The sequence below is a fragment of the Salvelinus namaycush genome, chromosome 2 (assembly GCF_016432855.1).
Source record: "Salvelinus namaycush isolate Seneca chromosome 2, SaNama_1.0, whole genome shotgun sequence".
In the NCBI taxonomy this organism is placed as follows: Eukaryota; Metazoa; Chordata; class Actinopteri; order Salmoniformes; family Salmonidae; genus Salvelinus; species Salvelinus namaycush.
In genome coordinates this window covers 33192796-33220631 of record NC_052308.1, presented here as the reverse complement: position 1 = coordinate 33220631, position 27836 = coordinate 33192796, and the positions used below count along the sequence as shown (strand labels likewise).

The 27836-nt window shown below is 42.8% G+C and overlaps 1 protein-coding gene across 2 annotated transcripts in view; it reads left to right on the top strand.

The window, feature by feature from the left end:
- LOC120061617 (inositol 1,4,5-trisphosphate receptor type 1) overlaps positions 1-27836 on the top strand; it is a 155467-nt gene that overhangs the window by 69541 nt on the left and 58090 nt on the right. For both annotated transcript variants that reach the window (XM_039011529.1, XM_039011523.1), the window contains 22 exons: positions 223-381; positions 8637-8809; positions 9820-9939; positions 10994-11188; positions 11570-11821; positions 12103-12244; positions 12465-12618; positions 12849-13039; positions 13258-13390; positions 13479-13533; positions 13678-13843; positions 14508-14678; positions 15298-15378; positions 16168-16305; positions 16389-16514; positions 16735-16935; positions 17181-17432; positions 17861-17986; positions 22822-22950; positions 23914-24034; positions 26061-26245; positions 27056-27204. In XM_039011529.1, the coding sequence (XP_038867457.1) occupies positions 223-381; positions 8637-8809; positions 9820-9939; positions 10994-11188; positions 11570-11821; positions 12103-12244; positions 12465-12618; positions 12849-13039; positions 13258-13390; positions 13479-13533; positions 13678-13843; positions 14508-14678; positions 15298-15378; positions 16168-16305; positions 16389-16514; positions 16735-16935; positions 17181-17432; positions 17861-17986; positions 22822-22950; positions 23914-24034; positions 26061-26245; positions 27056-27204 (3419 nt within the window). The remainder of the gene's footprint in view (positions 1-222; positions 382-8636; positions 8810-9819; positions 9940-10993; positions 11189-11569; positions 11822-12102; positions 12245-12464; positions 12619-12848; positions 13040-13257; positions 13391-13478; positions 13534-13677; positions 13844-14507; positions 14679-15297; positions 15379-16167; positions 16306-16388; positions 16515-16734; positions 16936-17180; positions 17433-17860; positions 17987-22821; positions 22951-23913; positions 24035-26060; positions 26246-27055; positions 27205-27836) is intronic.

Below are 27836 nucleotides of genomic sequence, written 5' to 3'. Positions count from 1 at the left end.
GAACGTCCACAGACTGAAGGGGTGAAAAAGGCTTAGGCCGCCTACTTAATTCCTTTTCAATGTGGATCCATTGTGGATCCACAAGTTCCTTTGTCTTCTATTAACCTCTGTTGAAGTTCAACAAAGTATAACAAACTGTCATACTTCGCCAAACATTTTTCCAAACAAATGTATTTTCTTAACCTGATGGACTATCATCCAATGGGTGGAATTTCTCTCCAGATCTTCAAGCTACTGCAGGCTCCATTCACAGACAGCGGGGATGGGCCCATGCTGCGATTGGAGGAGCTGGCTGACCAGCGCCACGCCCCTTTCAGGCACATCTGCCGCCTGTGTTACCGTGTGTTACGCCACTCCCAACAGGACTACCGCAAGAACCAGGTACGCAGCGCGGTAACTGTCAGGCCTACTGGTCTGGGCCTACGACAGCCACACAAGCACACACATGACAGTTCACATGACTGGCCTGGTCCCAAGACAACCACTACCCCAACCTTATCCCTAGCCCCTTAACCTAACCCATACTCTTTCAGTGTTTGCTGATCTGAAGATGCTAAATGAGTGTGTAAGCAGTATGATGGATGTTCCCCTAATTCAATTGGAAGCCTGAGTGGAGCTATATCCATTTGGCTTATATACACCAACAGTATCTGGTTCGATTAGACCTGCAGACCCTAGTGGGCTTTAGTAGAGGAATGGCATAGGGTTTGTTTTCACATGGTGTTCTGGACCGTGTGTTCCAGCAGACAGGGACTTAACCTATAGCCAAAATATCAAGCCACAGCACTTATACAATTAGCCTAAACTGTATGATGGCATTTAGCTGTAATTGAATGTGCTGTTCAGTCAGTGTGTCAAGTATTCTCAAATCTAATTTTATTAGTCACATGCGCCGAATACAACAGGTGTAGATCTTACAGTGAAATGCTTAATTACGAGCCCCTAACCGACAGTGCTGTTTCAAAAGATACGGATAAGAATAAGAGATAAAAGTAACAAGTAATTAAAGAGCAGCAGTAAAAAATAACAATATATACAGGGGTGTGCCAGTACAGAGTCAATGTGCGGAGGCACCAGTTAGTTGAGGTAGTATGTACATGTAGGTAGAGTTAATTAAAGTGACTATGCATAGATGACAACAGAGAGTGGCAGTGGTGAGGGGAGGGGGGGGCGATGCGAATCGTCTGGGTAGCCATTTGACTAGATGTTCAGGAGTCTTATGGCTTGGGGGTAGAAGCTGTTTAGAAGCCTCTTGGACCTAGACTTGGCGCTCCGGTACCGCTTGCCGTGTGGTAGCAGAGAGAACAGTCTATGACTAGGGTGGCTGGAGTCTTTGACAATTTTTAGGGCCTTCCTCTGACACCGCCTGGTATAGAGGACCTGGATGGCAGGAAGCTTTGCCCCAGTGATGTACTGGGCCATTCGCACTACCCTCTGTAGTGCCTTGCAGTCAGAGGCCGAGCAGTTGCCATATCAGGTGGTGATGCAACCAGTCAGGATGCTCACGATGGTGCAGCTGTAGAACCTTTTGAGGATCTGAAGACCCATGAAAATTTTTTTTTTGTCTCCTGAGGGGGAATAGGTTTTGTCATGCCCTCTTCACGACTGTCATGGTGTGCTTGGACCATGTTAGTTTGTTGGTGATGTGGACACCAAGGAACTTGAAGCTCTCAACCTGCTCCACTGCAACCCCGTCGACGAGAATGGGGGCGTGCTCAGTCCTCTTTTTCCTTTAGTCCACAATCATCTCCTTACTCACATTCTGCCTTCATCAAACTTTCAGCAGCACAACGCTCCCTTCCGGGCCACAAGACACGCACCCTCACTCACACACACGCACGCACGCACGCACGCACGCACGCACGCACGCACGCACGACCACATTCCTACAGAAACATGCATTGTCCAAACACACAGACAGACAGTCCACTGTCACATACTGTGTGTAATTGTTGGAGTGGTGGCTGGATTCAACTGAAGGAGGAAGCTGCCTGGTGCATGTGGACAGCCTCTGTTCTCCCAGTCTCAGATTTGTATTCATTTGTATTTATTATGGATCCCCATTAGCTGCTGCCAAGGCAGTGTATGTTATCATGTGTGTATGCATGTGTCTGTGACTATGTTTGTGTTGCTTCACAGTCCCCTGCTGTTCCATAAGGTGTATTTTTATGCGTTTTTAAAAATCTGATTCTACTGCTTGCATAGAGTTCCATGTAGTCATGGCTCTATGTAGTACTGTGCGCCTCCCATAGTCTGTTCTGGACTTGGGGACTGTGAAGAGACCTCTGGTGGGATGTCTTGTACGGTATGCATAGTGTCTGAGCTGTATACTAGTCGTTTACACAGACAGCTCAGTGCTTTCAACATGTCAATACCTCTCACAAATACAAGTAGTGAACTTTGAGCCAGGAGAGATTGACATGCATATTATTGTTTCCTCTCTGTGTACCTGCCCTGTTCTGAGCCAATTGCAATTTTCCTAAGTCCCTCTTTGTGGCACCTGACCACACGACTAAACAGTAGTCCAGGTGTGACAAAACTAGAGCCTGTAGGACCTGCTTGTCGATAGTGCTGCTAAGAAGATAGAGCAGCGCTTTATACTGGACAGACTTCTCCCCATCTTAAACTTCTTAGGGCTGTGATCCCGTTAATGGGATCGATATGACAACAGCCAGTAAATGGGCAGGGCGCCAAATTCAAAACAACAGAAATCTCATAATTAAAATTCCTCAAACATACAAGTATTTCACACCATTTTAAAGATACACTTCTTGTTAATCCCACCACAGTGTCCGATTTCAAATAGGCTTTTCGGCGAAAGCACCACAAACGATTATGTTAGGTTAGAGCCAAGTCACCGAAAAACACAGCCATTTTGCCAGCCAAAGAGAGGAGTCACAAAAATCAGAAATAGAGATAGAATTAATCACTAACCTTTGATCTTCATCAGATGACACTCATAGGACTTCATGTTACACAATACATGTATGTTTTGTTCGATAAAGTTCATATTTATATAAAAAAATCTCAGTATACATTGGCGCGTTATGTTCAGTAGTTCCAAAAACATCCGGTGATTTTGCAGAGTCACATCAATTTACAGAAATACTCATCATAAATGTTGATGAAAATACAAGTGTTATACATGGAACTTTAGATACACTTCTCCTTAATGCAACCGCTGTGTCAGATTTCAAAAAATCTTTACGGAAAAAGCAAACCATGCAATAATCTGAGTACGGCGCTCAGAGCCCAAAACACACAATAAATGTTTGTTTTGTTCGATAATGCCCATCATTTATGTACAAATAGCTCCTTTTGTTATCGCGTTCAGTTCACAAATCAAAATTCATGACGCGCGTTCACTAGGAGCAGATGAAAAGTCAAAGTTACGTTAGTCCGTAGAAACATGTCAAACAAAGTATAGAATCAATCTTTAGGATGTTTCTAACATAAATCTTCAATAATGTTCCAACCGGAGAATTCCTTTGTCTGTAGAAATGCAATGGAACAGAGCTCGCTCTCACGTGAACGAGCGTCACGAGCTCATGGCATTCTGCCAGACACCTGGCTCAAACAGCCCTTATGAGCCCCCACTTCACAGTAGAAGCATCAAACAAGGTTCTAAAGACTGTTGACATCTGGTGGAAGCCTTAGGAAGTGCAACATGACCAATATCCCACTGTATCTTCAATAGGGAATGAGTTGAAAAACGACCAACCTCAGATTTCCCACTTCCTGGTTGGATTCTTTCTCAGGTGTTTGCCTGCCATATGAGTTCTGTTATACTCACAGACATCATTCAAACAGTTTTAGAAACTTCAGAGTGTTTTCTATCCAAATATACTAATAATATGCATATATTAGCAACTGGGACTGAGTAGCAGGCAGTTTACTCTGGGCACCTCTGGGCACCTTATTCATCCAAGCTACTCAATACTGCCCCCAGCCATAAGACGTTTTAACTGCTGTTGTATCAATATGTTTTGATCATGACAGTTTACAATCCAGGGTTACTCCAAGCAGTTTAGTCACCTCAACTTGCTCAATTTCCATATTATTTAAAAAAATATTTAGTTGAGGTTTAGGGTTTCGTGAATGATCTGTCCCAAATACAATGCTTTTAATTTGAAATATTTAGGACTAATTTATTCCTTGCTACCCAGTCTGAAACTAACTGCAGCTCTTTGTTAACGAAGTGTTGCAGTCATTTCAGCTACTTTAGTAGCCGAAGTGTATAGCTTTGAGTCATCCGCTTACATAGACACATTGGCTTTACTCAAAGCTAGTGGCATGTCATTTAGTAAAGATAGAACAAAGGGGCCTAGACAGCTGCCCTGGGGAATCCCTAATTTCTACTTGGACTTTTTTGGAGATGCTTCCATTAAAGAACACCCTCTGTGTTCTGTGTTCGACTCTTTATCCACCATATAGCAGGGGTGTAAAGCCATAACACATACTTTTTTCCCAGCAGCAGGCTATGATCGATAATGTCAAAAGCCGCACTAAAGTCTAACAAAACAGCCCCCACAATCATTTTTATCAATTTCTCTCAGCCAATCATCAATCATTTGTGTAAGTGCTGTGCTTATTGAATGTCCTTCCCTATAAGCGTGCTGGAAGTCTGTTAATTTGTTTACTATTGAAGATATTGCAAATAGGAGTGGTGATATTGTCTGCTATTATCCTCAGTAATTTTCCTTCCAAGTTGTCAGACCCCGGTGGCTTGTCATTGTTGATAGACAACATTACTTTTTTCACCTCTTCCACACTTACTTTACGGATTCAAAATTACAATTCTTGTCTTTCATAATTTGGTCAGAAATACTTGAATGTGTAGTGTCAGATTTTTTTACTGGCACGTCATGTTTGCTAATCTTGCCGATGAAAAAATCATTAAAGTAGTTGGCAATATCAGTCGGTTTTGTAATGAAGGAACCATCTGATATGATGACTGATGCAGCTGAGTTTGTCTTTTTCTCCCCAAATGTCATTAAAGGTGCTCCAAAGCTTTTAACCTCTTGGCGCACGGATCCCTTTAACGGGATCATTTTCGTAAATAACCGCTGAATTGCAGAGCGCCAAATTAAAAAAATATATAAAAAAATATTTATTTTCATGAAATCACAAGTGAAATATACCAAAACACAGCTTAGCTTGTTGTTAATCCACCTATTGTGTCAGATTTTGAAAATATGCTTTACAGTGAAAGCAATCCAAGCGTTTGTGAGTTTATCGATCACTAGACAAAACATTACGAACAGCTAGCAGCAATGTAGATTGGTCACGAAAGTCCGAAAAGCAATCAAATTAATCGCTTACCTTTGATGATCTTCGGATGTTTGCACTCCCAGTTACACAATAAATGTTCCTTTTGTTCGATAAATATTATTTTTTTATATCCAAAAGCCTCCATTTGGGTTGTGCGTTCAGAAATCAACAGGATCCAGCAGTCATGAAGGGAAGACGAAAATTCCAAATAGTATCCGTAAAGTTCGTAGAAACATGTCAAGCGTTTTTTTATAATCAATCCTCAGGTTGTTTTTAACATAACTAATCGATCATATTTCAACCGGGCGGTAAACTATCAATACTAGAGAGAAAGAAAATGTTGAGCAACAACTTTCGCGCGCATGAACTAATCAAAGGACACCTGGCCATCCACTGACACGTTTTGATAAATCTCGCTCATTTTTCAGAAGAAAAACTTGAAACTATGTCAAAAGCCTGTTCACAACCTGTGGAAGCCATTGGGAAAGGAATCTGGTTGATATCCCTTTAAATGGAGGATAGGCATGTAATGGAACAGGGATTTTTCAAAATAAGAACCACTTCCGGGTTGGATTTCCTCAGGTTTTCGCCTGCAAAATCAGTTCTGTTATACTCACAGACAATATTTTGACAGTTTTGGAAACTTTAGAGTGTTTTCTATCCTAATCTGTTAATTATATGCATATTCTCGCATCTGGGCCTGAGAAATAGGCCGTTTACATTGGGAACATTCTTTTTCCAAACATAAAAATTCTGCCTCCTAGCGTCAAGAAGTTAATTATCATTCTTTATGTCATTTATCTTTGTTTCATAGTGTAGTTTCTTCTTTTTATACAGTTTAGTCACATGATTTCTCAATTTGTAGTATGTTTGCCAATCGGTTGTGCAGCCAGACATAATTTCCATTCCTTTTGCCTCATCCCTCTCTACCATACAATTTTTCAATTCCTCATCAATCCACAGGGATTTAATAGTTTTTATGGTCATTTTCTTAATGGGTGCATGCTTATTAGTAACTGGGATAAGCAATTTGATAAATGTGTCAAGTGCAACATCTGTTTGCTCCTCATTACACACCACGGATCAACACATGTTCTTTGCATCAACAACATAGGAACCACTACAACACTTATTGTATGATCTCTTATAGACAATATTAGGCCCAGCCTTTGGAACTTTGGTTTTCCTACATATGGCTACTATATTGTGATCACTAGATCTGATGGATCTGGATACTGCTTTCAAGCAAATTTCTGCAGCATTAGTAAAGATGTGATTAATATATGTTGACGATTTCATTCCTGTGCTGTTTAACTACCTTGGTAGGTTGATTAATAACCTGAACCAGGTTGCAGGCACTAGTTGCAATTTGAAGCTTTTTCTCAGATGAATGGCCTGGAGGCCTTTGATATGGCCACACTAATACTGTGTCTCTGTAGTCTGACGTTACACTGGCCAGTTGAACAAATCCAGGAAAATTTGGAAGACATTTGGGAATTACCCATGGGAATTTGGGGAATCTTATATTTTATCTACCTTTTTTAAATCCACCAACATGTCATTAGTTTTGCCTGTGTTACAGTAAATGTGTTGTTGTTGAAGTAATGAGTGGGAATTGTAGGTAAGTAATACTGAGGCAACAATACAGAAACTATTTTGTGTGTAACTTTTTTTAAACTAGGCAAGTCAGTTAAGAACAAATTCTTATTTACTATGACGGCCTACACCGGCCAAACCCAGATGACGCTGGGCCAATTGTGCGCCACCCTATGGGGACTCCTAATCACAGCCGGTTGTGATACAGCCTGGATTCGAACCAGGGTGTTTGTAGTGAAGCACAGAGCTGCAGTGCCTTAGACCTCTGCGCCACTCGGGAGCCCTGAACTCAGCAAAAAAATAAACGTCCTCTCATTGTCAACTGTGTTTATTTTCAGCAAACTTAACATGTGTAAAACTTTGTATGAACATAACAAGATTCAACAACTGAGACATAAACTGAACAAGTTCCACAGACATGTGACTAACAGAAATGGAATAGTGTGTCCCTGAACAAAGGTGGGGGTCAAAATCAAAAGTAACAGTCAGTATCTGGTGTGGCCACCAGCTGCTTTAAGTACTGCAGTGCATCTCCTCCTCATGGACTGCACCAGATTTGCCCATTCTTACTGTGATGTTACCCCACTCTTCCACCAAGGCACCTACAAGTTCCTAGACATTCCTGGAGGGAATTGCTCTAGCTCTCACCCTACGATCCAACAGGTCCCAGATGTGCTCAATGACCCCTGTGAGACAAAACCGTCACTCGTCAGTGAAGAGCACTTTTTGCCAGTCCTTTCTGGTCCAGCGACGGTGGGTTTGTGCCCATAGGCGGCGTTGTTGCCGGTGATGTCTGGTGAGGACCTGCCTTACAACAGGCCTACAAGCCTGTCCAGCCTCTCTCAGCCTATTGCGGACAGTCTGAGCATTGATGGAGGGATTGTGCGTTCCTTGTGTAACTCAGGCAGTTGTTGCCATCCTGTACCTGTCCCGCAGGTGTGATGTTCGGATGTACCAATCCTGTGCAGGTGTTGTTACACGTGGTGTGCCAGTGCGAGGACGATCAGCTGTCCGTCCTGTCTCCCTGTAGCACTGTCTTAGGCGTCTCACTGTACGGACATTGCAATTTATTGCCCTGGCCACATCTGCAGTCCTCATGCCTCCTTGCAGCATGCCTAAGGCATGTTCACGCAGATGAGCAGGGACCCTGGGCATCTTTCTTTTGGTGTTTTTCAGAGTCAGTAGAAAGGCCTCTTTCGTGTCCTAAGTTTTCATAAATGTGACCTTAATTGGCTACCGTCTGTAAGCTGTTAGTGTCATAACGACCGTTCCACAGGTATATGTTCATTAATTGTTTATGGTTCATTGAACAAGCATGGGAAACAGTCTTTAAACCCTTTACAATGAAGATCTGTGAAGTTTATTTGGATTTTTACGAATTATCTTTGAAAGACCGGGACCTGAAAAAGGGACGTTTCTTTTTTGTTGCTGAGTTTAGTAGCAAGGTCGATCACACTATGAACACATTGAAAATCCAATTGAAATGTTTGTTAAATCAAATGTGGCTAACCATTCAACGGGGTTTACATTAATTTATTGACCTCATTCAGTAGCATTGCATCACAATGTAACATATGCTATTTAGCTTTTATCCATTGCGACTTACATTAGTGAGTGCATACATTTTCATATGAGTAGCCCAAGTGGAAATCAAACCCACAACCCTGGTGTTGCTAGCGCCATGCACTTACCAACTGAGACATAAAGGACCGCAGTCCCAATGTTGTGATAATGTTTGACTATGATCAGAGCCTGTGTTTGTCCCACAGGAGTATATAGCCAAGCAGTTCCGCTTCATGCAGAAGCAGATAGGTTATGATGTCCTGGCTGAGGACACTATCACAGCTCTGCTCCACAACAACCGCAAGCTGCTGGAGAAACACATCACCGCTGCAGAGATAGACACCTTTGTCAGCCTCGTCAGGAAGAACCGGGAGCCCAGGTCAGTGTGTGTGTTTGGTTATACTATCCTTGTGGGGGACCAGAAGTCCTCACAAGGATACTTCCCCATAGCGAAAAAGGCTATTTTAGGCTTAGGGGTTAGGGTTCCAAATTCTCTAAAACAACGTTGGAGGCAACTTATGGTAGAGAAATTAACATTACATTTTCTGGAAACAACTCTGGTGGTCATCCTACAGTCAGCATGCCAATTGCACGCTCCCTCAAAACTTGAGACATCTGTGGCATTGTGTTGTGTGACAAAACTGCACATTTTAGAGTTGCCTTTTATTGTCCCTAGCACAAGGTGCACCTGTGTAATGATCATGCTGTTTAATCAGCTTCTTAATAGGCCACACCTTTCAGGTGGATGGATTCTCTTGGCAAAGGAGAATGCTTACTAACAGGGATGTAAACAAATTTGTGCACAAATTTGGGGATCTTTTATTTCAGCTCATGAAACATGGGACCAACACTTTACATGTTACGTTTATATTTTTGTTCAGTTAGGAGTTAGGTTATGGGTTAGGGAAAATAGAATTTTAAATGGGAATAAATTGTTTGGTCCCCACAAAGATGGTAAAACAAACATGTGGGGGTGGCTGTGTGACGGAATGTGTTAGTCGTTTGCCACATCAAGGGAGTAAAGACGTGTGGACCACAGGAAGTTGGTGGCACCTTAATTGGACAGGACGGGCTTGTGGTAATGGCTGGCGCAGAATAAGTGAAATGGTATCAAATCCATGGTTTCCATGTGGTTGATGCCATTCCATGTGCTCCGTTCCAGGTATTATTATGAGCCATCCTCCCCTCAGCAGCCTCCTGTGGTGTGGAGTGTATTGTAAGCTGCTCGAGGGCAGATGCTATGTTTTCATGTGTCATTTAATTGTGACGTGTTTGGGGAATTTTTCATTGGGGACATCATGGGTCTATAGAAATGTGTTTTTGTGCACTTGTGAATGCCGTTGTCCATATGAAAGGAGCAGTTGACATTGAATGGTGTGTGTATTCCAGGTTCCTGGACTATCTGTCAGACCTGTGTGTGTCTATGAACAAATCCATCCCGGTGACACAGGAGCTCATCTGTAACGCAGTCCTGGACCCCACCAACGGAGACATCCTTATAGAGACCAAGTAAGCCCTCTCCTCTCTTTTATACGAGATTTCAATTAATCAATATCTTTAAAATCTAAGTTCCCCTAAACATTTAACAATAATAGTCAATGGTTGTCTAGGTCTATGGTCTGTTACAGGCTGTTCTAGTATGGCAGATAAATAGCTCTTCAGTGTACTGAAGAGTAGTACTGCTCTCTTTATTGAAGTGTATTCAGTAGGAGCCCTTTCAGTCATACAGATCAAGCTGTTCAAGGTGACTGCATGATGGAGTGTTTACTCCTCGTGGATCCTCATGCTTGTCCTAATGGACATGCCTATCTAGTACAACATGTAGCCATTCAGTAAACATCTGTTCTTTCAGACAGAAAATGCTTTGATTGCAATGCACTTAATATATCCATGTGTCCATTACAAAATTATATAGTAAGCACTACACGATCGAGGGATACTACAATGTGTAGTATTCTACACTATACTACAAAATTCTATAGTAAGTAGTACATATGATCGAGGGATACTACAGAGTGTAGCATAGTATTCTGCTGTATGCTACAGTTTACTACAGAATACTATATAATTCTATACTAAGTACTATAGTATTCTATAGTATTCTATAGTCAACTGTAATATTTGTTTATGACGGAAGGCTTGCATTCATTTATACCTATGTGTTTTGTTCTCAGTGCTACACAAGAGGCAGTTTTACTCCTTGTGTTCTCAGAAATCCATGTGATGCTGTTTGGTTCAACCACACTGTGTGTTCAAATAGCTATAAATGTGTCAGTCACGTGTATAGCCACGCTAACATGTTTGTATGTACCTCTGGGATGGTCAACCGGCTGTGTGCAGGAATTTGTTCTAGCCCAGCTCCAAGACATCTGATTCAACTAATCTGACATTTCTCTTCAATTTGGACCACTGTTAGCTGAATCAGGTGTGTTAGAGCAAGACTGGTGTTGTCCAGGTTTGAGATCAGATATTGTTTCCACCCCTGAATGGTCAAGGATATGATTGTTGATAGTCTACTCTGATCCTAAATCTGTGGAGTAATACAGATTTGTCTCCTCCCCAGACTGGTGCTGTCCAGGTTTGAGATCGAGGGAGCGTCCATCGGGGAGAATTCTGTGGAGTCTGAGGAGGACGAAGAGGAGGTGTGGCTGTTCTGGAAGGACCGTAGTAAGGAGATCAGAAGTAAGAGCATCAGAGAGCTGGCCCAAGACGCCAAGGAGGGCGCCAAGGAGGACCAAGAGGTGGTCAGCTACTACAGGTCAGAAACACCACCAGGCTTTCTCTCATCTTTACTGTGTTATCTGTAGAAGATGAATAACTTCTGTCTCTGTTGATACTCGTGTGTGTATATGCTTGGTTTCCTCCTTGCTTTTGGAAATGGGGGTGGGTCCTACACATTGGGAGTGGATGAGGTGCGTACCCACCCCCCTCATCCCTTACAGATGACTACTTTGAAAAGGTCCGATAAATTAAATCAATTATAGTCCACTTTATTCTGCAACTAATGACATTAATTGATTAATATAAAGTACCAGGAAGTAGAGAGAACCAGGCGGCGTCACTAACCTTGAAACTTTAATTTTCTGTTTGTTCCTGGTCTCTGTGTATCTTAATGTCTATGTCCCTCTCTCTCTCGCAGGTACCAGCTGAACCTGTTTGCGAGGATGTGTCTGGACCGTCAGTACCTGGCCATCAATAAGATCTCTGGCCAGTTGGACGTGGATCTGATCCTGCGCTGCATGTCTGACGAGGATCTGCCTTACGACCTGCGCGCCTCCTTCTGCCGCATGATGCTGCACATGCACGTGGACCGCGACCCCCAGGAACAGGTCACGCCCGTCAAGTACGCCCGCCTCTGGTCCGAGATCCCCTCCGAGATCGCCATTGACGAGTGAGTGGCAGGGCCGACGGCCTATCAGGGTTGAGGAAAGGAGTTAGTGACATGTTCAATGGCCAATCAGAAAATACGTTAGTGCAATGTATACAGTTTGTAGTGAAGGTTTGAAAACAATGTGCCATAGCCTTGTCTGTCTTACATGTACATTTTTTGAACTTAGGTAAAACAAAACAAAATATTCTTAGTGGAGTATTTAGAGAAGCATTAACATGGTAAGAGTTAGTCGTAAGTACTCACCTGTCCCCTACCTGTGATCTGTGTCCCTCTGGTCCCAGCTATGACAATGACGGGACGTCCAAGGATGAGATCAAGGAGTGTTTTGCCCTGACCATGGAGTTTGTCGAGAACTATCTTAGAGACGTGGTGTGTCAGAGCTTCCCATTCGCCGACAAGGAGAAGAACAAACTCACCTTCGAGGTCAGTCCCATCTGGAAGCTCAGTCCCTATTGGTCAAATCAATATGAGACCCAGTCCATATTGGTCAAAGGCAAAAAGCAGTATTAGGCTCAGTCACTATTGATCTAATCTGTATTAAATTCACTTCCTATTGGTAAAAGAAGAATGAGTTTCAGTATGACATGGATTTACTAAGCACTAGCTTTGTTCTCTCTTCCTGTCTCTTTTTGTCCATTCCCAGGTAGTGAATCTATCTAGGAATCTTATCTACTTTGGCTTCTACAACTTCAGTGACCTGCTGAGGCTGACCAAGATCCTGCTGGCCATCCTGGACTGTGTCCACGTCAGCACCATTTTCCCCATCAACAAGCTGGAGAAGGGAGACGAGACTAAAGGTAGGACACAGTAACACACTGCCCCGCAGAGGGGTGAAGGTCCATACATCAGTGGGGCTTTAGTAGGGTTGAAACTTTTCTAAAGTTCCCAGGTTTTCCCCAGAAATTCTGCTTGACTTCTGGGATTTTGGAACCCTAGGCTTGAGCATTATTCACCCCATGGCCAACAAAGGACAGAACAATTGTGCTCTCACATACATGATGGTTGACGCAATCATGTGTGTTTCCAGGCAGTAACGTGATGCGCTCCATCCACGGGGTGGGGGAGCTGATGACTCAGGTAGTGCTCAGAGGAGGGGGGTTCCTGCCCACCACCCCCATCAACCCACCCGACGGGGACCAGGTCAAGACCCAGACAGAGCCAGAGAAACAGGACATCCTGGTCATGGACACCAAGCTCAAGATCATAGAGATACTACAGGTAGAAAGGCCTACACACATGCAGTACACTGTATATACAGTACAGTACTGTATATACCCGTACACCCATTTGCAAACGCCCTTCCCCCAAACTTGGTTACTCTCCTTAACCCCAACCACTCATCCATAACCCCCAATGCTTATCCTAATATGATCCCTCTACAGTACAATAGTCTTACTTATTCAGTATGTGTCATGTTCCTCTCTGTCTCTCTGCAGTTCATTCTGAATGTGCGTCTGGACTACCGGATCTCCTGTTTGCTGTGTATCTTTAAGAGGGAGTTTGATGAGAGCAACTCCCAGTCAGATCTGTCTATAGCAGGAACCCATGAGGGACCAAACAACATGCCAGGTGGGAGGAGAGCTCAGGTCATGGCACCCATCACTTGGCATGTCACCTCTTTGTGTGTTACTAAGGTCACTCTGAATTGTTTTCTCAGGAGCTCTGGACTTTGAGCACATAGAGGAGCAGGCAGAGGGGATATTTGGTGGAAGGTAACTGTTGTGATACACTAAACCTGCAGCAGTTTAGTTATTGTTTGATACTTGACCGTGTGCGCGTGTGTGCGTTTGCCTTTGTGTGTGTGCGTGTGCATGTGCGTTCGTTTTACATATGTTTGCTTGTGTGTCCACATCCAGTGAGGAGAACACCCCGTTAGACCTGGATGACCACGGTGGTAGGACCTTCCTGAGGGTCCTTCTCCACCTGACCATGCACGATTACCCTCCCCTGGTGTCCCGAGCCCTCCACCTGCTCTTCAGACACTTCAGTCAGAGACAGGAGGTCCTACAGGCCTTCAAACAGGTACACTCCTACTACCCACCCACTGTATATACTGACCTGCAGTTTTTTTTAAACTAATTAAACAGACCTTCACTTGCCTAATGTAATATTATAGAAACCATGACCTACATCTCATTCAAAGTTGCCAATTCCAAATGCATGAGTAGATTGTATAAACAGTTCTCAGAAAGACTAGGGTTGAGTTTATCTGCATCACAAAAGCATAACCATTAGCTATAATTATATGACTTATTATAATGCACTTATTGTATGTCTGTCAGAATATGAATGCCTGCTAAATGACTACAATGACAAATGTACTGTTGTCTTGTCATACATGCAGAATAATAATACATATTCACTTTCCTAGAAGTTACTGTACTCATTGTCCATATTTTCCATTACAGTATGTGGTCTACCCATGACCCATCACTCACACTTACGTAATATCCTTAGAATTATACAATTATCCAAGTACCACTTAGGCTTTTAGTTTAGCTTGACCAGGAAATGGCTGCATGACTTGACCAGGAAAACCTGCAGTTATAACCTCCGAGGGCCCAGAGTTTGTCCTAGTCAAGGCACATGGTCAGGTAAAACTATTGTTCGACTAATCATAAACAACCATCCCACACCTGGTATCCTCCATACTGGTGTCCTACTGGTCTGTTGTCCATGCCTCCAGGTCCAGTTGCTGGTGACCAGTAAGGATGTAGAGAACTACAAGCAGATCAAGTCAGACCTGGACCAGCTACGCTCCATTGTAGAGAAGTCTGAGCTGTGGGTCTACAAGAGACAGGGGCCAGATGAGGGCATGGACGCTGGGGAGGGCTCTGCAGAGTCTCAACACAAGAAGGTACAGTAGTAGGCATCCACAGACCAGGAGTTAGCCACCTAGCGCTTAACTCTCTGCAGTGGTGTATAGTACTTAAGTAAAAATACTTCAAAGTACTACTTAAGTAGTTTTTTTGGGTATCTGTACTTTACTATTTATGTTGTTTGATAACTGTACTTTTACTTCACTACATTCCGAAAGAAAATAATGTACTTTTTAATCCATATATTTACCCTGACACACAAAAGTACTTGTTACATTTTGAATGCTTAGCAGGACAGGAAAATGGTCCAATTCACACAATTATCAAGAGAACATCCCTGGTTATCTCTACTTCCTCTGACCTGGTGGACTCACTAAACACAAATGCTTAGTTTGTAAATTATGTCTGAGTGTTAGTGTGCCCCTGGCTATCCGTAAATAAATAAACACGCAAATTGTTGCAAATTGCCTTTCACTTTGACTTTAGTAATTTTCTATTAAGGTATCTTTACTTTTACTCAAGTATGACAATTGGGTACTTTTTTTTACCGCTGGCTCTCTGTGTTAAACTATGGCAATAGAGCTTTATTGTTAGCTAAGCTCGCTATCCTTTGTGAGAGATGCATTAGCTAATGGTCTTGTTCTGTTTGTTCGTTAGGGTGACTCCAACTCGGGTGGCTCAGACAAGCCAAAGAAACCAGAGAGCACCAGGAGCTACAACTACAGAGTGGTGAAGGAGGTGAAGTCTAAACAGTCTTTTTAACTTTTCAGTATACTGTATTATCTCTGGGATGGATAGGGCTATGGTTAAAGGGATACTGCAAGATTCTGGCAATACCTTTTTACTTACCCAGAGTCAGATGAACTCGTGGATACCATTGTTATGTCTCTGTGTGCAGTATGAAGAAAGTTAGAGGAAGTTTTGCGAACCAAGTAAGTAGAACAACGGCTAAATTGCCCAGAATCTTGCAGTTTCCCTTTTTACCCCCTTTTCTCCCCAATTTTCGTGGTATCCAATTGCTAGTAATTACTATCTTGTCTCATCGCTACAACTCCCGTATGGGCTCGGGAGAGACGAAGGTCGAAAGCCATGCGTCCTCCGAAACACAACCCAACCAAGCCGCACTGCTTCTTAACACAGCGCGCCTCCAACCCGGAAGCCAGCCGCACCAATGCGTCGGAGGAAACACCATGCACCTGGCTCCCTTGGCTAGCACGCACTGCGCCCGGCCCGCCACAGGAGTCGCTGGTGCGCGATGAGACAAGGATATCCCTACCGGCCAAACCCTCCCTAACCCGGACGACGCTAGGCCAATTGTGCTTCGCCCCACGGACCTCCCGGTCGCGGCCAGCTGCAACAGAGCCTGGGCGCGAACCCAGAGTCTCTGGTGGCGCAGCTAGCGCTGCGATGCAGTGCCCTAGACCACTGCGCCACCCGGGAGGCCCTTGCAGTTTCCCTTTTAACATAGTTGAGCTAGACCCTCTCTCTCCACTTGTTTGTCTCCCCCGTGTGTGTGTATGTGTGTAGATTCTGCTGCGTCTCAGCAGGCTGTGTGTTCAGGAGGGTCTGTCAGGCAGGAAGAGTAAGAAGCAGCAGCAGAGACTCCTCAGGAACATGGGAGCTCACACCGTGGTGCTGGAGCTACTACAGATCCCCTACGAGAAGGTACTGCTGTGTCTGTGTGTGTGTGTGTGTGTGTGTGTGTCTGTGTGTACTCTCCATCCTTTCATCCTCGGTGTTGTCTCCAGGGGGAGGACGTGCGTATGCAGGAGATCATGAAGCTGGCCCACCAGTTCCTGCAGAACTTCTGTGCAGGGAACCAGCAGAACCAGGCTCTGCTCCACAAACACATCAACTTGTTCCTCAATCCAGGGGTGAGACAGACCGCACTGACCCACCATGACCTCACCACTGTTATTACTTTAACCATGGCATTAGCACTGTCTTCCTCTAATAAAATAAAACGTTTATGTACATCAAGATTTCTGAAGATGTACCAATTCAATGTTGATTCAGAATGAACTCTTTCTCTATCTTTTGTATCTCCCTCCATCTCTCTCTTTCCTTCCCCCTCCTTTCTCTCTCCCCTATCAGATCCTAGAGGCTGTCACCATGCAACATATCTTCATGAATAACTTCCAGCTGTGCAGTGAGATCAACGAGCGCGTGGTACAGCACTTTGTCCACTGCATCGAGACGCACGGCCGCAACGTCCAGTACCTCAAGTTCCTGCAGACCATCGTCAAGGCCGAGAGCAAGTTCATCAAAAAGTGTCAAGACATCGTCATGGCTGAGGTAACTATCTCATCATCACCCTGTTGTCTCATTGCCAATTTTTTATTCTGCCCAGCCAATCGTATGACACATTTGTCATTGAATCAAATCATAACCACACAATGAAATCATATTGTATCCTACACAGTTTGTTGTATTTTTCAATCCCTATCCACACATAAAATACCCGGCATTCAACTGTTCCATAGTCTATTTCGTTCCATTGACTTAGTATATGTTTCTTCTCTGTCCCTTTCTTCCCCTAGCTGGTGAACGCTGGCGAGGACGTGCTGGTGTTCTACAACGACCGTGCGTCCTTCCAGACCCTGGTCACAATGATGCGGTCGGAGCGAGACCGTATGGATCAGAACAGTCCTCTGATGTACCACATCCACCTGGTAGAGCTGCTGGCTGTCTGCACTGAGGGAAAGAATGTCTACACTGAGATCAAATGTAACTCTCTGCTGCCTCTGGACGACATAGTGAGGGTGGTCACCCACGAGGACTGTATCCCTGAGGTGAGCTGAGGAGATTCAGGATGGAAGATGCAGAGTTTAGGGCTAGGGAGAAGGGTGGGGCTTAAGGAGTTAGGGTTAGACTTGAAGGTGTAGAGCAGAGGGCTGTGGATCCTCAAGTCTTCACAGGCCTGCCATTCATCATCTAGCCGTCCCCATAATGGCCTGTCTGCCCTTGTTCCCGTCTCACTCTTATGGACAAGTCATTGTCCACTATCTGTCATCTTTTCGGTCTTAGACAGTAGTGAGCCCTACTCTACAGGGACAAACTCAGAACAACCATGGCCCCTAGATTAGTCAACTAACAGGCCCCAATCACTGTGCCCTGCCCTGAGCTAGAGTCACATCAGGATGTATTCATCATCATTGTAAATCAACTCCTTGAGCTATGGACAGGGTGTAATGAGTGTGCTTAACGCTGTCCTCTCCAGGTGAAGATAGCCTACATCAACTTCCTGAACCACTGCTACGTGGACACGGAGGTGGAGATGAAGGAGATCTACACCAGCAACCACATGTGGAAGCTCTTTGAGAACTTCCTGGTGGACATCTGCAGGGTGAGAGACTTATACAAGACAGGAGCTGTGTTTGAATACTCCCCATACTAACTGTGCTATTTGTGATGTGAATTGAGAATATATTATGCTTACTGGTCATAGTATGTTGTACTAAATTCTCCAAAATATTAAGTATATACGCAGAGGACACTATTTCCGTACTTTAGGGCCCTTGATGCAATTCTTCAGGAAATGGGAATGATATCACATCGTTTTCAGGTTTGAAGAAAATGGTGGAAAATATGCCATCGAAGTCCAACAATAGCGGATACTAATTATGACAAATGCTAACAATGTTGAGCAATGTAATAAAGTAATTACTTTTCAAATAAGTTACCTTACATGTTATGTTGGCTGACAATTTGTTAGCTACGCTGTCCTTATGAACCACATAGCATATCATTACAGCAGTATGTACCGGTATGTTAGCTAGCTACCTAAAGTTAGTTGGCTACTTATACATCAAACTTGCCAGTATATTAACTATAGGCTATCTAACTAACTACCCAATGTTTATTGATTTGATTATTCCTGTCATTCTTAGGTTAGCTAAATGGTATAGTCGTTGTGCGTTCTCAATGGACATTCGGGTGCTTTCGTAAATAATTAATTTACGAGTAATCAACACTGGTTGAATATGGCCGGTGTCAGTTAAGTCGGCAAAAAAGCGTAATTAAATTGTTGCCAGCAACACAGTTAGTCACCAACGCTCTGGATAACACGGAAATTGCCTAACCAGCTCTGCTAGGGCGAGTACAATGGTCAGATTGGTCACTCTCATTTGTGTCTGGAAGTAGCTAGCAAGCTAGCCAACGTTAGCTTGGGTGCTTGACTGCCGGTGTAAGGTCAGATCACTCAAATCAACCATACTCCTCGGCCCGAGTGTCCAGTGTCCGCTCCGAGAGCGAAACGCTCTGAATATACAAATGGACAATCTGACAACTCTCTGAATTTAAGAGCACACTCTGGCACTCCATATTGAATTTAAGAACACATCCGAAGTCATAAAATGTCTAACTATTAATTTGTTATGCTAACTAGCTTGCAAGAGGTTGCATAGCAACAGCATCAACTTCCGGGAGACCGGCGAAGAGCTAGTAAGCTCAACTGAAAGGATACTCTTCCATTTCCATTATACTAAAATGAACTAATAGTATGTAGTATATACTCATTAAGTATGTAGTATACAGTATGTTAGTATGGGTATTCGAACACAGCTAAGATTTTTTCTGGATCAAAATGGGGCTTAGGTGGTGGGAGGCGTGAACATGGGTGTGGTCATGGTGCGTTCAGAACATTTGAGGCCCTCCTGTTGGCCACAGTGACAAAATGTTGCCATTTTAAAGCTAATTTCCTGCAATTCTGAGGCTGAGAGAAAATTATTTCATATATCTGTCGAACTGTGTACTATTAGTTTTGCGCCCAGGTTTTGGGCACTCGGTCGACATAACGTAAGCCTTATGTGGTAATGAAGTTATTTTTAGAATTCTAACACGGCGATTGCATTAAGAACTAGTGTATCTATCATTTCCTATACAACATGTATTTTTTAGTTATGTTTATGAATAGCTATTTGGTCAGAATGTGTGTCAGAAAAAGTGTCAGAAAAAAATCCGGACGTTGTGGGAAAAAGTAGCTACGTTAGCACAATGTATAACCACTGATTTCAGCTCTAAATATGCACATTTTCGAACAAAACATAAGTGTATGTATAACCTGATGTTATAGGACTGTCATCTGATGAACCTTATCAAGGTTAGTCAAAAATTATATATCTTTTGCTGGTGTGTCACGATCGCTAACTTTTACTGCTGGGAAATGGCTTGTGTTTCTGGCTATTGTGGTAAGCTAATATAACGCTATATTGTGTTTTCGCTGTAAAACACTTAAGAAATCGGAAATATTTGCTGGATTCACAAGATGCTTGTCTTTCATTTGCTGTACACTGTATTTTTCAGAAATGTTTTATGATGAGTATTTAGGTATTTGACGTTGGTGTCTGTAATTATTCTGGCTGCTTTCGGTGCAATTTCTGATTGTAGCTGCAATGTAAACTATGATTTATACCTGAAATATGCACATTTTTCTAACAAAACATCGATTTATTGAATAACATGTTATAAGACTGTCATCTGATGAAGTTGTTTGTTGGTTAGTTTGGTTGGTTCTTGGTTAGTTAGGTTGGCTTTGTGCATGCTACCTGTGCTGTGAAAAATGTCTGTCCTTTTTTGTATTTGGTGGTGAGCTAACATAAATATACGTGCTGTTTTTGCTGTAAAACATTTTAAAAATCGGACATGTTGGCTGGATTCACAAGATGTGTACCTTTCATTTGCTGTATTGGACTTGTTAATGTGTGAAAGTTAAATATTTCTAAAAAATATCTTTTGAATTTCGCGCTCTGCCTTTTCAGTGGAATGTGGGAGGAGTTCTGGCGGAACGCCTGAGCAGGAAAGGTTAACTAGTGATTATGTTAAGATTGATTGTTTTTTTATAAGTTAAAACCTCAACCGACCCCCCCCCCCCCCCCCCCCCCCTCCCGGATCCGGGCTTATCCGCATCAGAAACGCTGACTAGCATAGCCTAGCCTAGCGCCACAGGGATATCATATAATATAATTTTATGAAATCACAAGTCCAATACAGCAAATGAAAGATAAACATCTTGTGAATCCAGCCAACATGTCCGATTTTTTAAAATGTTTTACAGCGAAAACACAACATATATTTATGTTAGCTCACCACAATAGCCCAAAACACAATGCCATTTTTTCACCGTAAAGATAGCTTTCACAAAACCCACAAATAGAGATAAAATTAATCACTAACCTTTGAACAACTTCATCAGATGACAGTCTTATGACATCATGTTATACAATACATTTATGTTTAGTTCGAAAATTTGCATATTTATAGCTATAAATCGTGGTTCTACATTGCAGCCATGGTCACAAATGGCACCAAAATGTCCGGAGAAATTTTAGACAGCCACGTAATCTAACAGAAAAACTCATCATAAACTTTGCTGAAAAATACAAGTTGCATATATAATTAAAGATACACTGGTTCTTAATGCAACCGCTGTGTTAGATTAAAAAAAATACATTTAGTACAAAGCACAGCATGCAATAATCTGAGACAGCGCTCAGCCATTCTCCGCCATGTTGGAGTCCAAAGAGTCCACAAAAATACGAAATAACATCATAAATATTCCCTTACCTTTGATGATCTTTCATCAGAATGCAGTGCCAGGAATCCTAGTTCCACAATAAATCGTTGTTTTGTTTTAGAATGTCCATTTCTTCTGTCGAATTAGCAACTTTGGCTAGCATGGTGCTGCTCACGTGTCCATGAAGATTTTACGCATGAACGAAAAATTCAAAAAGTCATAATAATAGTCGAATAAACTGGTCAAACTCAGTTGATAATCCATCTTTAGGATGTTTTTCAGAAATATATCCAATAACGTCCCAGACGGAGCATTTCTTCGTGTCTACCTAACGCATTGCAGAAAACGATATGACAAACCCAAGTGCGTAGCCAGGTACTACCAATATGGCTGACCTCTCACTCCAACGACTCCCATCCGGTCCCAGAGAAGGCTAGAGACTTCATTCCACGTTCTACTGCCTGTTGACATCTAGTGGAAGGCGTATGAAGTGCATACAGATCCATAAATAAAAGACAATTGAATAGGCAATGCCTTTCACAGAGACCCATTTCAGAATTTTCACTTCCTGTTTGGAAGTTTGCCTGCCAAATGAGTTCTGTTTTACTCGCAGATATAATTCAAACAGTTTTAGAAACTTCAGAGTGTTTTCTATCCAATAGTAATAATAATATGCATATCATATGATCTAGGACAGAGTACGAGGCCGTTTAAATTGGGCACGATTTTATCCAGAAGTGAAAATGGCGCCCCCTATTTCCAAGAGGTTAAGTTTAATGCTAGCTAGCAACTTACCTTGGCTTCTTGCTGCCCTCGCGTAACAGGTAGTCAGCCTGCCACGCAGGCTCCTCGTGGAGTGCAATGTAAGGCAGGTGGTTAGAGCGTTGCACTAGTAACCGGAAGGTTGCAAAAACGAATCCCCGAGCTGACAAGGTAAAAATCTGTCATTCTGCCCCTGAACAAGGCAGTTAACCCACCGTTCCTAGGCCGTCATTGAAAATAAGAATGTGTTCTTAACTAACTTGCCTAGTTAAATACAGTTGTAAAAAAAATAAAAAATTAAAAATGGCAAATCGGTGTCCAAAAATACCGATTACCGATTGTTATGAAAACTTGAAATCGGCCCTAATTAATCGGCCATTCCGATTAATCGATCGATCTCTAACGTCAAGCGTAAAAAATAGAACCAAGTTCTATTTTAGCGCCTGCCTACGCAGATGCTCGTTGACGCGCGCAAGCAGTTTGGATGAAATGATTGTGTAAATTTATTTTGCAACGCTTCACACGCAAAGTGCTTCACACGGGTGGCGTGGTCAGCATGTTAGGTGGCCCATCCAAGACTTTTCTAAGTAGAAATAACCAGGCAAGAATTATACGTCTGAATGACTGATGAGAATGGATCAGAGTTTCAATCAAACTTTTTATAAAAAATATTAAGGAAATTTAGCACAATAGCATAATTATTAGCATAAATACAGTTTATCCTCCCTATACTAAACTATAATATACTTGTAATAAATCCGCCCCTTCTGAAAACTCATTGGTCCTTCACTATACTATACAAAGGCCTGGATTTCCTACAGTATTCAGAATGTATAGATGTCATAAGTGCAGTACAACTGCAGGTGAAACGGGAATGAGTTGTGTTCACCTTGTGACCTCTGCAGGTGTCCAACAACACGAGTGACCGCAAACATGCCGACACGGTCTTGGAGAGCTATGTGACCGAGACGGTCATGAGCATCGTGACCACCTTCTTCAGCTCACCCTTCTCCGACCAGAGCACCAGCCTGCAGGTAACCAACGGCCACCCACATCCCTACCCAGAAAAGAGAGGGACGTTCTGTCAGAGGAACCAAGGTCTTTCGGAGAAAGCCAGTACAACCTTCCTTCCTCTCAGTTTTCACAATCTCATTTGCCATTTATGTTATCTTTCTATCTTGGAACATGGAGTTTGTCATAATCCCGTAGAGCTAGCCTTAGAGGGCTGTAGCCTACTCCTGTCACAGTCTATAATGATTGTTATCATGGTGTCACTGAGTGATGTTTTCCTGTTGTACACGGGAGTCATAACCTTGGTAGAGAGCATTTAGGACAGGGACAGTGGTGGACATCTTGAAACATGGAGATCAGACTGGGACAGGGAGAGGTTGAATATATCTGCAAACACTCCAGCCAGCTGGTATGCACATGCTCTTGAGGACGCGGCCGGGTATACCATAGGGGTCGGCTGCCTTGTGAGTATTTACATGCTTGAAGGTCTTACTCACGTTTGCCACAGTCCTGTTCAGTAGCAGGGGCTCTCGTAGGAGGATCGGTGTTGATTAGCTCGAAGCGAGCATAAAAAGTGTTTTGCTCGTCTTGGATAGAGGCATCGTGTTCTCCACGCAGCTGGTTTTCCTTTTAGAATCCCCAATGGTTTGAAGTTCTTGCCACATGCATCTTGCGTCGAGGCCATTGAAGTGTGATTCCACTTTGTCCTTGTACTGTCTTTTTGCGTCCTTGATTGATTTCCAGATTGCGGCCACCATGTTGTTTCACAGGGCTAGGTGGAGGTATGATTTGTAATGGTGGAGCCTTAATAGTTAGTGTGAGTCGGAAGCAGCCATGTCAAGTATACAATAACATGGTTATATAAACCTTATAGTATAATCTAGTTAATCAGTTTTTTATAACTCAATTATTCTACCTCTCACTCCCCACTCCCCTCTGCCCTATCCCCTCTTCCCTCCTCTCCTCTCCCTCCTAACCCTCCTCAGACCAGGCAGCCAGTGTTTGTACAGCAGTTACAGGCAGTGTTCAGAGTGTACCACTGTAACTGGTTGGTCCCAATCCAGAAGGGCTCAGTGGAGAGCTGTATCAAGGTGCTGTCTGACGTGGGTAAGAAGTACAACATTCATTACATTAACCCCCAACACTACTGTAGCTCCGATTTACATCTCCAACAAAGACCCCTCAAAATAACCTGGCTTCTATTAACTACTCTACTGTATGTATAGATTTGACCAACTGTATAACACTTTATATATTGGGGTTGTCAAAGAAATCCAACTTGATGTTAGCCATTTGTTGGTCATTTGTTAGTCAAATTCCCTCATGAGGCAGTGCTATTATGATTGGGATGTACTCTGGAGATGAGTGTTGTATAACATCTTCCTTGGTTGTGTGTACAGTGCCAGTCAAACGTTTCGACACACCTACTCATTCATTGTAGAATAATATTGAAGACATCAAAACTATGAAATGACACCAAAAAGTGTTAAAAAATCAAAATATATTTTAAAGTAGCCACCATTTGCCTTGATGACAGCTTTGCACACTCTTGGCATTCTCTCAACCAGTTTCACCTGGAATGCTTTTCCAACAATCTTGAAGGAGTTCCCACATATGCTGAGCACTTGTTGGCTGCTTTTCCTTCACTCTGCGGTCCAACTCATCCCAATTGTAAAGGGAAAGTGGGATACCTAGTCAGTTGTACAACTGAATGCCTTCAACTGAAATGTGTATTCCGCATTTAACCCAACTTAACCCTCTGAATCAGAGGTGCGGGGGTCTGCCTTAAATCGAAATCCACATCTTCAGTGCCCGGGGAACAGTAGGTTAACTGCCTTGCTCAGGGGCAGAACGACAGATTTTTTTCCCCTTGTTAGCTCGGGGATTCGATCCAGCAACCTTTCGGTTACTGGCCCAATGCTCTAACCACTAGGCTGCCTGCTACGAATTGGGTTGAGGTCGGGTGATTGTGGAGGCCAGATCATCTGATGCAGCACTCCATCACTCTCCTTCTTGGACAAATAGCCCTTACACATCCTGGAGGTGTGTTGGGTCATTGTCCTGTTGAAAAACAAATGATTGTCCCACTAAGCGCAAACCAGATGGGATGGCGTATCGCTGCAGAATGCTGTGGTAGCCATGCTGGTTAAGTATGCTTTGAATTCTAAATACATAATCGACAGTGTTACCAGCAAAGCACCATCACACCTTCTCCATGCTTCACGGTGGGAACCACACATGCGGAGATCATCCGTTCAACTACTCTGCATCTCACAAAGACACGGCGGTTGGAACCAAAAATCTCACATTTAGATTATCAGACAAAGGACAGAGTTCCACCTGTCTAATGTCCTTTGCTCATGTTTCTTGGCACAAGCAAGTCTCTTCTTCTTATTGGTGTCCTTTAATAGTGGTTTATTGAACGCCTGATTCACGCAGTCTCCTCTGAGCATTTGATGTTGATGTGTCTGTTACTTGAATTCTGTGAAGCATTTATTTGGGCTGCAATCTGAGGTGCAGTTAACTCTAATGAACGTATCCTCTGCAGCAGAGGTAACTCTGGGTCTTCCTTTCCTGTGGCGGTCCTCATGAGAGCCCGTTTCATCATAGCGCTTGATGGGTTTTTGCGACTGCACTTGGAAGAAACTTTCAAGGTTCTTGAAATGTTCCGTATTAACTGACCTTCATGTCTTAAAGTAATGATGGACTTTCGTTTCCCTTAGCTTATTTGAGCTGTTCTTGCCATAATATGGACTTGGTCTTTTGCCAAATAGGGCTATCTTCTGTATACCTCCCCTATGTTGTCACAACACAACTGATACCTTCCTATGTCAACACAACACAACACACACCTGTTAATTGAAATGCATTCCAGGTGACTACCTCATGAAGCTGGTTGAGAGAATGCCAGAGTGTGCAAAGGTTGGCTACTTTGAAGAATCTCAAATATATATTTATAAAATATATTTTGATTTGTTTTACACTTTTTTGGTTACTACATGGTTCCATGTGTGTTATTTCATCGTTTTGATGTCCTCACTATTATTCTACAATGTAGAAAATAGTAAAAATAAAGAAAAACCCTTGAATGAGTAGGCGTGTCCAAACTTTTGACTGGTACTGAATGTGATAGCTAAAGGGCGAGCCATAGCCATCCCAGTGGATCTGGACAGCCAGGTGAACAACCTGTTTGTGAAGTCCAACAACATCGTTCAGAAGACAGCCATGTCCTGGAGAATGTCTGCCCGTAACGCTGCACGCAGAGACTCAGTACTGACCACCTCCCGAGACTACAGGAACATCATCGAGAGACTGCAGGTGGGTACACTGTTAGTGAGTCTGTCTGAGGAACGAGGCTAGGGAAATGTAATCCCTCCTAAATTCATAGATATTGCTCTACACGTGCAAGGACTGACAGACCATGACATCCAAGCGATAGTTTTAACAATTTTGAAGCTATACATTGTTTACATTCTTTTTGTTTGTGAACAATGGATTAATAAAACCTTATATTTTGGATTATGATAAAGACAGACAGTTGTGTTAAGCTCATTAGCCCTTTATAAGTTATATTCTTCAAGAATCAGTGAGTGAATAAAGAATTGAAATGAAAGTTATCAACTTCACAAATCCCAGACCAGCTTAAATTTTTTGTACCTCAGTGTGTTAAAGAGGTAGTGCGAGATTTTGGCAATTAAGCCTTTCTCTACTTACCCAGAGTCAGATGGGCAGTTGTGAACTAGCACAATTGCTAGCTATGGCTCACTAAACGACCTACAACTTCCTTCAAACTTCAGTCAAAGACACACAAAAGGTATGAGTTTCTGACTCTAGGTAAGTACAAAAAGGGCTTCTTTGGCAAAATCTTGTACTATCCCTTTACCACATTGAGGCACAAAAAGTTAAAGCTACAGTCTGGGATTTGTGAAGTTGGTAACTGTCATTTAAATTCTTTATATTTACTCATTGATTCTTGAATAATATAACTTATAAATGCCTCGTGAGCTTAGCACAACTGTCTTTATCATTAATTACCAAAATCTCGCACTATCCCTTTAACTCGCTCCCTTTTTCTCTGCCCCTCTTTCTTTCTCCCCCCTTTCCCTCCCTGTCCCTTTGTCTCTGCAGGACATAGTGTCAGCTCTAGAAGACCGCCTGCGTCCGTTGGTCCAGGCTGAGCTGTCTGTCCTAGTGGATGTACTGCATCGGCCCGAGCTACTCTTCCCTGAGAACACTGACTCCCGCAGGAAGTGTGAGAGTGGCGGCTTCATCTGCAAGTACGTGTGTTCACACTAACAATCCCACCCCACGCTAAACAACGTATACAGTGTATGGGATAGTATGTAGCAGAGGTGGGACCAAGTCATTGTTTTACAAGTCACAAGTAAGTCTCAAGTCTTAGCACTCAAGTCCCAAGACATGTCCCAAGTCAAGACAGGCAAGTCCGAGTCAAGTCTAAAGTGAAGACGGTCAAGTCTCAAGTCTTTAACTTTGAGTTTCGAGTCCTAAACAAGTCATTATGTGCTTTTTGTCACCTATATTTAACCAGGTAGGCTAGTTGAGAACAAGTTCTCATTTACAATTGCGACCTGGCCAAGATAAAGCAAAGCAGTTCGACACATACAACAACACAGAGTTACACATGGAATAAACAAACATACAGTCAATAATACAGTAGAAAAGGTCTGTATACAGTGTGTGCAAATGAGGTAAGATAAGGGAGGTAAGGCAATAAATAGGCCATGGTGGCGAAGTAATTACAATATAGCAATTAAACACTGGAATGATAGATGTGCAGGAGATGAATGTGCTATGCGTGCTCTTCACCAAATGTAATACCATTTCATATTTCTAACAAGAATAATAGTTAGTATATTACATTTAAGCAAATCATGAATGCTTTTAAAAA